Below are 11,090 nucleotides of genomic sequence, written 5' to 3' on the forward strand. Positions count from 1 at the left end.
TGGTCCCTACAATGCATTAGTAGTCTAAAGACCCATTTATACTCAACGATCATCGCTCAAGTCTCTCAAAAGACATCTTTTGAGCGATAATCGTTGTATGCATTTACACGGCAAGATGGACGCTCAAAATTTGCTCAAACGGCAGTTTGAGTGACAGTCTTGAGTGTTCACTTTGCAGAAGTGTGTAAATGAAGGCTCACACTGTATGCAGAAGACAAGCGGGACTGCTATCTTCTGCATACAGCTGTTGTCTTCTCCGAGTGCTCAGTTGGTATACAGCTGAGTGCTCTGAAAGGGGTATGCATAACAGAACAAGAGCGCTATCTTCTGTATACAGCTGTTGTGTTCACAGAGCGCTCAGCTGGTATGCAGCTGAGCGCTCCAAGTGGGGTATGCAGAGCACAGCTAGAGCACTGTCTTCTGCATACTCCTGCTGTCTTCACAGGGCGCTCAGCGGGGTATACAGAAGACAGCTGGAGTGCTGTCGTCTGCATACTCCTGCTGTGTTCTCCAAGTGGGATACCAGCTGACACAATAGTATCAGTAGTATCCTGCTGAGAACTCAGCGCGGTCCTCATAAGCTTGCTGAAAGAAAACGATGAGCGAATCCTTAACGAAAACTGCACGATGTCTGTGCATTTAGACCCAATGATTCTCATTGAACAGATGGCTTTGAGCGACTTTTGAGCGAGAATCATTGGGTCTAAATGGGTCTTTACACTACCAAAGCACTGTGGTGGATTAGTGGATTAGATGGTGTGAAGATGGTGTCCATCTTGGATGGCTAAAGTTAGGACCCAGAATTGACGAATCGGAGGGACAGCAGAGAAGAACAACTACAAGTAATGTACCCCATACGCAATCTAGTCTTCAGTCAGAATTTTGTCGGGAAACCAGAGGCGTGCTTTAATACCTGTGTACTTTATGAAGTGTCTTTGGGCATTTCAATGCATGTTGTATCTTCTGCCATTCCAAACTACATTGAATTTCTGCAGCAAACCATGATGTGTGTGTGTGTGTGTGTATGTATAAAATATATATATATATATATATATATATATATATATGGTGCTTGCATGACAATGACATATTGGTTCAATTTCCAGTATCTCAGGGAAGGTACATTGGCGGTCAGCCAATATTCATTTTACTGCAGCAGAATGTGTTGTGCGGGTTCCTATGATGAGTCCTAATAAACAGACTGGGGGTACAGATGTAGTGGCCCAAAACACCATGCTAGCCCCCTCCATGAATGTCATACATGTTTCTTTTATGTAGGTGCACTGTGCAAAGCTTCTCCTGCCATGTCCAGTGCGTGTGTTGCACAGCTGCGGAGAGGTTAACCTTAATAAAATCATTGCCTGCATCAATCTGTCATGTCATGTGGTATGAGTAAAGGTCTAAATAGGAGTGCTTGAAAGCAGGAAAGGAGTTCAGTCCATCTTCAAGAGTTTGGAGAGAGTGCTAACACAGAGCTACATGGAAGCACCTTCAGCTTCCATATAGGTGAACATGGAAGAAGAGGAGATATATCCCACTGCGATTGGAGTCTGGATGTGAGTGGAATGAGTCACCAAATCTCAGAGAGAGAGAAATAATTCCATATAGAGGAACCCACCGTTCCAGGTACCAGTTCACACTACAGGCTTTTCTTGTGCGCCGTCTAACCTCAAGATCACCGCACAGAGGTACACCACTGAGTCACACCCACGCTCCTGCCGTGCGGAGTGTTATTGTCCAAGTCTTTTGTAAATAATTGTCTGCCAGAGAGTCTGCGGAGCGACCCCTACCCCCTTCCTGCATTCTCCTCTGGGTTATCAGCTGTCACTAACAGCTGACAACCCGTCCTGCCTCTGATTGATTGCAAAGCAGGAGGCTTAAATCCTTGCCGTAATTTTACATATGGCTGGGTTTTAAGCCCAGGACCAGACCCTATATATTTACTGTGCCTGATCCTAAGTGGGTTAAATAGTGGCTTGGCCTAGTACGCATGTTTGAATGCAAAGCGGGGGAAAGCCACTGCCATCGGGCAGTAAAAATGCAACTGCATGATCCTTATCCCCTCTGATATCTGCCATCAGGGGAAAGTCGAGAGGCCGCTATACACATTAAATGATTGGTTACTCCAACTGAGAAGGCACGTTCGGTCAGTCTAGATCTGATGTGTATGACAAGCCTTACCTCACATAGACTTCATCTATTCTGGATTGGGGATAATACAATGCTGTGAAAAAAGTTTGCACCCACCCTTCGAGTTATATCTCCTGTAAGTTACACTAAACGGCAATGGCATGCTGCCAATATTTGGCAGCAGAGGGGTTGCCACAGAAAGGGCACTATTACTTTCCTGAGGTCAGAGAGGGAACACTGTTATTCTGTGAGGCCGCAGTAAGGGACACTATTACTAGTTAGAGCAACAGAGGATTTTATTTTGTGAAGTCAAAGAGAGAACACTATTATTTTGTGGGGGCTCTATTAATTTTTGATGCCAATATTACATTGTGGGGCAAAAGAGAGAACATCATTACTAAAGCCTGGTTTAGAAACAACAATAATCGCTCAAAAAATCTTTTGACCGATTATCATTGTGTGCTTTTTTGCAGCGCCAGGTGACCACTCAATGTTTGAGCGATCACCTTGCGCTCCAAGCAGCGAATGCAAAAGACAAGCGGGGCTCCGCTTGTCTTCTGCATTAGGCTGTTCTCTGCTCGGAGTGCCTGTCTGTTATACAGCCGAGCGCTCCGAGCGGGGAATGCAGAAGACAAGCGGTGTTCAGCTGTCCAGTTGTGTTCTTCATACCCCGCCTGTCTTCAGGGAGCAGGATACAGCTGAAACAATAGTATCAGCTGTATCCTGCTGTGAATTCCTGATAAGGCTCATCGTTGTCTTTCAGCATGCTGAAAGATCAGCAATTCCTTAACGAAAACTGCACAATGTCAGTGCAGTTAGACACGATTATCGCTCAGAAGATGGCTTTGAGTGATTTTTGAGCGAAAATCGTTGTCTAAATCGGCCTTAGATGAGGCCAGAGGGAGCATTGTTAGTTTTGCGGCCACTAGTACTATTTGGGACACTGAGTTTCACTATGGGTAACAATAGGATAAGGCGAGTGTGTAGAGACAAGTTTTGACTGGAAGAAGACTTACCGTATATACCGGCGTATAAGGCGACGGGGCGTATAAGACGACCCCCCAACTTTCACCTTATATGCCGGTAATATAGTGTAAAAAAAAAAATCATTACTCACCTCCCCCGGCGTTCTGTCGCGCTCCGGCAGGATGTCGCTCGCTCCTCGTCCCCGTCGCAGCATTGCTTTCTGAATGCGGGGCTTGGAATCCCCGCCTCCAGAAAGCTAATACACACGCCGTCAGCCAGTTACAGCCATTCAATGACAGCATTGAATGGCTGTGATTGGCTGAAGGCGCACGTGGCTTCAGCCAATCACACCCATTCAATGATGTCATTGAATAGTGTGATTGGCTGAAGCCACGTGCGCCTTCAGCCAATCACAGCCATTCAATGCTGTCATTGAATGGCTGTAACTGGCTGACGGCGTGTGTATTAGCTTTCTGGAGGCGGGGATTCCAAGCCCCGCATTCAGAAAGCAATGCTGCGCCGGGGACGAGGAGCGAGCGACATCCTGCCGGAGCGCGACAGAACGCCGGGGGAGGTGAGTAATGATTTTTTTTTTTTACACTTTTTTTTTGGTATTACCGGCGTATAAGACGACCCCCGACTTCAGAGCAGATTTTTCGGGGTTCAAAAGTCGTCTTATACGCCGGTATATACGGTAATTGCTCTCTTGGCCTGAATAGAAAGGAAACTTTACTCCAGTCAGAGAAGATGTCACCTGGATCCCTGGAGGTAACTGCACTGTAATCACTATCACTATGTAGAGCTGGTAGCTGACTATTATTTGGTGATTGCATCTGCTGTGTCACAGGAGTTGTCCTATAGTCTTCAATGGAAAGAGCCAGGAACATTCCTGGCCACTTTTCCACTTTGTCTACTCCTATAAACTACCATGTCTTGTGCAATTGGGATCAGGAGACCCTCATTCTCCAATTAAGTGGGTAGTCCCAGAAGTATGACACTGGTCACCAATAAAATAGAAGTTTGTTACTGAGCAATCGCTTTGTGTCCTTCTGACGTGCAGGCAGGAGATAAAAGGGTGCCGAACAATAGGGCCCTAGGCCGTCTGTTCCCCATAGACAGATAATGTACAGACTTATTCCTCTCATACTTATGAATGCCTAATCAATCCTACAGGATGTATACAAACAATAGGTCCATGCAGCCGCGGTCCCCGGAGTGGTGCGCAGAACGGTCCTTAAGCAGAATGCGTATTAGTATATTGGAAAGCGTAATATGTGTGGTCACCCTGTAGAAGAAGAAAAACAAGAGCCGAAATAGCTTCTTTCTTTTCTCAGCAGAAACTAAAAGAACGATCAATCTTTATGGGGGAAAAACACCAGAAATTGCCTGGAAAAATGCCAACCTGACAGCATGCTGCATTGGGAAAAAACACCAATGAGCAAAAAACAATGCAAGACAAGGAAGGAAAAGCGCAGCAGGCAAAAAGAAAATATTCTGCATTGCATTTAATATTTCCCTATTGACTTTCAGCTAATGGTCGCCTTTTTTCTACAAGGAGAATGCAGATAAAAATGCTGCAGAAAAATTGTTATCACATATCCAATGCACTTCAGCCAGTTTTCTGCCATGAAAAAAGTTACCAATTTTAGTGCATGCATGCATGTGGGGATATTCCTGCCTACAAATTATTACCTATGTACAGTATGAACATTCTACATAAATCATTGGACATCTGAGCAAGAATCAAAGTAGTATTTATTTCCATATGTTAATACTTAGTGGGGCTCCTTTGGCCCTAATGACATTGGATACTCTCTTTTGCAACTTTCTACTAATGTCTGATACACTTCAGCTGGTATTTCCTTCCACTTAGGGCTCTTTCACACGAGCGAATATCGGCCACCGTTTACATGGTCGGCCAATATACGCTACGATCTTATGCAGTGGATTCCAATGCATCAGATCACATGGCCGTATTCCCGAAACGTAAAAGCACCCAGCCGAGCCAATATAGCGCCGGGCGCTTTTACGTCGGACCCAAAAGGTAGTCCTGTAGCTATCTTTTGGGCCGGAATACGTGGGCCGCTGCATGGGCCCCTATGGGAGCCAATGACAGCGGCTGGAAGTGGGAGGGAGCTTAGCAGCGTGACTGCTAAACTCCCTCCTTCTTCTCTCTCCCTCTTTGGCTGATTCTAATGGGAGGGGGCAGGACAGGGGCAGAGCTAAGCGCCACCCCGCCCCGCAGCCAGCAATGGGAGAAGGCAGTATGGGGTGGTGCTTAGCTCCGCCCAGCCCCACCCCCTCCCATTGCAATCAGCCGGAGGGGAGGAGAGAGTAGCATGTTTTGTCACTCTATGGAATGTTCTTCCTTTTACAGGATGTAAATGTCTGGAGAGTTCTCTCAAAGAAAATGCATCAGCCTGTCTACAATGGGGTAAGGAGCGTCCTCATCGGACAGTTAAGAAATGGAAAAGAAAAATATTTTATGAAGTGATAAATCACAATATTCTATCTTCACATCAGATGGATGTACCTGGGTGTGGAGGATGCTGGGGAACAACACCTACCCGAGTGTGTTGTGCCAACAGGTAAGTACGGTGGAGATTCCGTTATGGTTTGGGGATGTTTTACATGGCATGGTCTCGGTCTGTTGGTTGTAGTGACAAGAACCATGAACATGGAGGTGAACCCTGACATTCTAGACATTAATGTGCTGCTGACAATGTGACCATACTCAGGGAATGGTCAGCCATACTTTAAACAAGACAAGGCGCCTTGTCACACATCCAACACTGTTTTACATTGGTTTGAGGATACAAATGTTCTACGATTGGACTAGCTGCATAGAGTCCCAACCTGAACCCCACTAGACCTCTATGAAACAAACTGGCACGTCGGATCAGGAAATAGAAACAGCGGCCATCATTTTTGAGAGAACTCACCAGATGTTTGCAGGATGAATGGAGGAAAATACCAGCTGAAGTGTATCAGACATTAGTAGAGAGTGTGCCACGGAGAGTATCTGATGTTGTTTAGGCCGAAGGAGCTACACTAAGTATTAACAGGTGGAAATAAACACTATTTCTGATTCTTGCTCAGGTGTCCAATTACTTTTGCTAGGATAGTATACATAAATGGTCACATGTACAAGCCCTTATAGAACCCTTGGAGTGAGAGGGCACATGAGTTGCCACCTTCAAGATGGAAATACAGAATTGGAACCCCTTGTTTCACAGTATCTGTGGGGGTCCAGCTGTCTGGATTGGATAACAGCCTTTAACGCTGTAAACCCAGTGTATGCTCCTGGAAAACAGTGTGCTACAGCCCTTCGGACGAATAACGTAATTCTTTATCTGCATGTAGTACCAGCTCATACACAAAGGGAGTGGAAACTTATTCATCACAAATTAGTAATCTGCTTATTGTATGCATTGGCTGTAATTGTATGGCAGCTGAGGGTCGGCTTCTTGTCAGATACCACACTCATCTCAATCAGCTCCCCTTTCTAGGCGTTCATATGTGGTTCTATGGTTCTGCATTCTTCCAGCATCATGCTAAAAATCTACTTTAAATTCTTGCCAGCATTTCAAGAAGTAATGGAGCAAGAAATACAAGCCTGCATTATAAGCAGTCTGCAGGCCTGACCTGATCGAGGATATAGACTGATATTCTTCTACTTGTGGGAGAAAGGCTGCATTATAGAGGGAATGGGTGATAAGCGGCCTTCTGGGCTAAAGAATGACAATTCTAGTTAGAGCTATGTTATCATTGTGCACTATTGGAGTCGTCATCCTCATACTAGAGATATACAGTGTATAACAACATATATTGCACAATTGTAAATACAGGGGGTGGACAAAAATATGGAAACAATATACGAAATGCATGGGATTTTACTCATTAGCACTGAGCTGCCCTTTTGACCCCGGCTTGGCTGAGAGCTTTGCTGACAAATTTGTGTTTACTTCACCTCTTGCCCTGCTCTGGGTGGTTTTGAGAGCCAGATGGTAACAGAAGCTGAGTGGCTCAAACCCCTGACCAATGGAGCCTGTGTAATATTACCTCCACTTAAAATCGGTCTCTACATGTCTCATTGAAATATGATTTATAATTCCATGTAACTTAAGGCATGCACTTTGTACGGTGTTTCCATATTTTTGTCCACCCCCTTGTATATTGCAAATGTGAATCTTCATATCCAAGCTACAGGAGGTGCAGAATTTGCACTTGGACTTGGGAGCATGAGGGGAACCAAATGATCCCTTTATCCCATATGAGACCACTATCATAAATGACACAGCTGGGAGCCTTGTTACAGATTTTTCATTGGGGCCTAGAAGTTTCACGTTACGCATGCAAGGTGACCAGGTTTTCCCAGGGTCAAAGTGGGACAAAGGGGTGGGGTCAGGGCTGGGGCTTATTACAACGTATGATTTATTTATTTTTTTTACCTGTCATTGTAAAAAGTACAGGGCCATTTAAAAGACACTTTTTATGTGTCCGTTTTTTTCAGCAGGCGCAAAACAATAGGACCGGCCATATCTTGTGCATGTTTGTGCACCAAAGAACCCCATAGAGATCTATGGGAGGTGTGCAAGCATGCACATCTGCCCATGTGGGTATGCACTAACCGGAAATCACCGCCACCATGTTAGGTAAATTAGCCTTTTATATCAGGGTTCGGTGATTCCCCCGCTTGTGTGAACAAGTGGTGCCTGTGCAAATACGCTCTGTTTTTGCACAGACACGAGCGTTAAATACACTCATTCACTGCGCAGGAGTGAGCGTATTACGTTACACGCTCGTCTGTCGAAGCCCTAAACCTGGCGATATCCTGTACACAACCTCTCCTTTTCCCAAACTGCAGATTGGACTCACAAACTTGTCTAATAAAATAGTCTTTATTTTGCGTTCGCGGATTATGCAATACCGATGCACTAATGTGAGCAGAACTGTATAAGGCAATGTAATTAACTGCCTGTGAGCTATAGGGTATCACATAGGATTACAGAACCCGCATAATACCCAATTCCTATATGGTCATGTGAGCCCAGCCTTATGCTCACAGAAATAACTCTGCTGTGTAAATTGACCCGCGGTGCGGATTGTAACTCTGCTTCATGTGAATTTATGTTGTAAATTTTCAGCATGAATTTCAGACTGCAGATTTGCTATGTATGGAAGTTGCCTTAGGCTGCCTGCACACGACCGAGCGCAATATTGGAACGTGAAACGTGGCCTGATAACATGCTCGTTTATATGTGATTTACCCCTTTTTCTCTTTAAAAAATGCCTCCCATCACTTCAGGTAAAGTAGTGATTAGCAATGGGAAACCTCACAGTGTCTGAAGCAAATGGACGTCCCAGAACATATCGAACAGCTTATAAAGTCGCTTTACAACAACCAAGAAGCAACAGTCAGGAGAGCTTATGGAAACACGGATTGGTTTCGAACCGAGAAAGGCGAACGGCAAGGCTGCATTCTATCACCAGTCCTTATCAATCTGTACGCAGAAACGATCACGAGGCGATGCAATTTGGAGGAATTAGAAATCGGAGTCAAAATTGGTGGCAGAAATGTCACCAACCTCCAATATACAGATGACACCACCCTGCTTGTGGAAGGTGAAAGGGACCTGGAATACCTTATCCAACGAGTGCAAAAGGAAAGCGAACGCATGGGACTGTATCTCAACAGCAAGAAAATGAAAGTCATGACCGCAGTAGGCAACGGCACAGTGAGCATAAACATCAACAACGAAGAAGTTGAGTCGGTCCAAGATTTCATCTTCCTTGGATCCAAAATCGATTACAACGAACAATCTGGACCCGAGATCAAGAGGCGGATTACACTTGCCAGGATTGCAATGCAAGGAATGGAAAAGATCTGGAAAAGCAAGGATATTAGCATGGCAACAAAAACCAGACTGGTTAATGCAATCGTCTTTCCCATAACGATGTATGGCTGCGAACGTTGGACGCTCAGGAAAACAGACAGAAGGAGAATTGATGCGTTTGAACTCTGATGCTGGAGGAGAATGCTATGGATACCTTGGACCGCCATGACAACAAACAACATCACTGGAGGGCAAAATCATCAAACAGCGGCTCTCTTTTTTTGGCCACATTATGCGCGCTAACTCACTGGAAACAGTACTGATGTTTGGCAAGGTCAGTGGGAAGAGAAGATCAGGACGACAAAGACCAATATGGCTGGCTACAATCAAGGCACCACGAACATATCAATCGCAGAACTGAGAGAAGCCGTGAAAGACAGGAATGCGTGGAGAACATTGTTCCATGGAGTGACCGAAGGTCGGATGTGACTGAATGGATAATCAATCATCATCATATGACTCCATTAATAAGACTGTGGCTCTTATTTGTGTGTCTCGCAAAGCACAAATCTCGCACAATTTGAAAGCGGCCTATTGATAAATCCCTCATGCAATAAATGTATATGATTTTCCCCTTTGGCCGCTGTCAGTGATTATTTCCTATTTGTTTTCTTGAGGTGGTCCTGGCATCATTCCCCGAAAGAAACACCTTCATGGCCATCAAGATTGTCAACAAAGCAAGAAGCGAACAGCACATATTAATGAGAGAGCAGCGGATACTCCTGAAGGCCCAAGACTGCCCTTTCATCTGTCACCTGTATGCCGCACAGCAGTCTGCAGACCGAGTCTACTTTATCACAGAGTATCTGCTTGGAGGAAGCCTAGGAGCGATGATTAAAATGTGCGGCAGCTTGGACATCAACCATGTGAGGTGAGTAAATGACTAATCAGGGGTTGGGGGAGACTGAGGGTGACATGACAGATATAGAAGAGTGGAGGGCGTACAGGCTGCCATAAACAGCGCCTCTTCACTTGTGGTGGTGACGGACACTTTGATGGTGACATGATGTCAGCGGACTGATTTCATGTCATTGATACTACACTCTTCTCTCAGATTCTACACAGCAGAGATAGCATGCGGCCTCCAGTTCCTGCACCAACGCAGCATCGTCCATCGGTAAGCAGAACTTGTCCACATTTCTCTTTTTCTTTGCAATAGGTTCCAGATTTTCCCAGAGTCCTGAATTAGGACTGGTTTTGCCACAGTACATACCTAAGACCTCTGTATCGCTGAACAGTTTAACATTTCTCTTTTTTCATTGCAGTGACATAAAGCCAGACAATATCATGCTGGACAGATCTGGACACATCCGCCTGATCGACCTGGGGCTGGCCCAAGACGGTGTCAGTTCGTCTAACAAGATCAGTGGAGTGACAGGCACACTTCAATTCATGGCCCCAGAGGTGCTTCTTGAAGAGAACTACGACACCGCAGTCGACTGGTGGAGCCTGGGGATTGTCGTATCCTGGATGGCAGCAGGACATTCCCCTTTCTATCATGGCTCCATCAGGAGAAAAGTAATCAAAGCCATCACCAGAAAGGAGCCAAAATTCCCATCTTGGCTTGATGCTGATGTAAAGCATCTTCTGGAGCGACTGCTACGTAAGAAGCCTGAGGAGAGGCTGGGTGTCTACAGGAACATCCGAGGTCACCGTTTCTTCGACACCATAGATTGGGAGGTGCTGGAACTGAAAAGAGCACGGCCGCCGTTTAAACCATTCAGGGAAATTCTGGAAAATCCAGACATGCTGTGGCTGGAGGATAAGACACCCATTCACCCTATGGACGGATTCTCGTACACTTCTCCAAGCTGGACCCGGTAAGATCTTCCTCCTCTAGGGATGATGTTCTTCAGGCTGACCTCCGTGTTCATCATCATTGTTCCTCTGGTGTCAGAAAGCACAGGAGGTCATATAATAACCCTTTTCAGGTCACCATGTCTGGTCCGCAGTCTTCTCTCTCCTTGGCTACATTATTATTGCTTCTGTAATAACTGTGTCTCTTCTTCTTAGGATGACGAGAAGAATCCGATTGTGAAGGAAGCCACAACCATCTGGTAAGTACCTTCTATACCCACCTACACATACATATCTCTA

At 45.4% G+C, this 11,090-nt stretch overlaps 1 protein-coding gene across 1 annotated transcript; it reads left to right on the forward strand.

Moving 5' to 3' along the window:
• Window positions 1–3,608: 3,608 nt before the first annotated feature.
• On the forward strand, window positions 3,609–10,817 carry LOC136620221 (protein kinase C delta type-like). Its single transcript, XM_066594926.1, has 4 exons — window positions 3,609–3,670; window positions 9,611–9,864; window positions 10,048–10,110; window positions 10,259–10,817. The coding sequence occupies exons 2-4, from the start codon at window positions 9,647–9,649 to the stop codon at window positions 10,815–10,817; spliced, it is 840 nt and encodes a 279-aa protein (XP_066451023.1). The 5' UTR covers window positions 3,609–3,670; window positions 9,611–9,646.
• Window positions 10,818–11,090: the final 273 nt, after the last annotated feature.

This window comes from Eleutherodactylus coqui, chromosome 3 (assembly GCF_035609145.1).
Source record: "Eleutherodactylus coqui strain aEleCoq1 chromosome 3, aEleCoq1.hap1, whole genome shotgun sequence".
Lineage (NCBI taxonomy): Eukaryota > Metazoa > Chordata > Amphibia > Anura > Eleutherodactylidae > Eleutherodactylus > Eleutherodactylus coqui.

Excerpts from the sequence above, each read along its gene's own strand:
- LOC136620221 (XM_066594926.1), top strand. The coding sequence starts at position 9,647 with ATGGCCATCAAGATTGTCAACAAAGCAAGAAGCGAACAGCACATATTA. Across the intron at positions 9,865-10,047 it reads TTGGACATCAACCATGTGAG|ATTCTACACAGCAGAGATAG; the intron begins GTGAGTAAATGA and ends CTCTTCTCTCAG. Across the intron at positions 10,111-10,258 it reads CAACGCAGCATCGTCCATCG|TGACATAAAGCCAGACAATA; the intron begins GTAAGCAGAACT and ends TTTTCATTGCAG.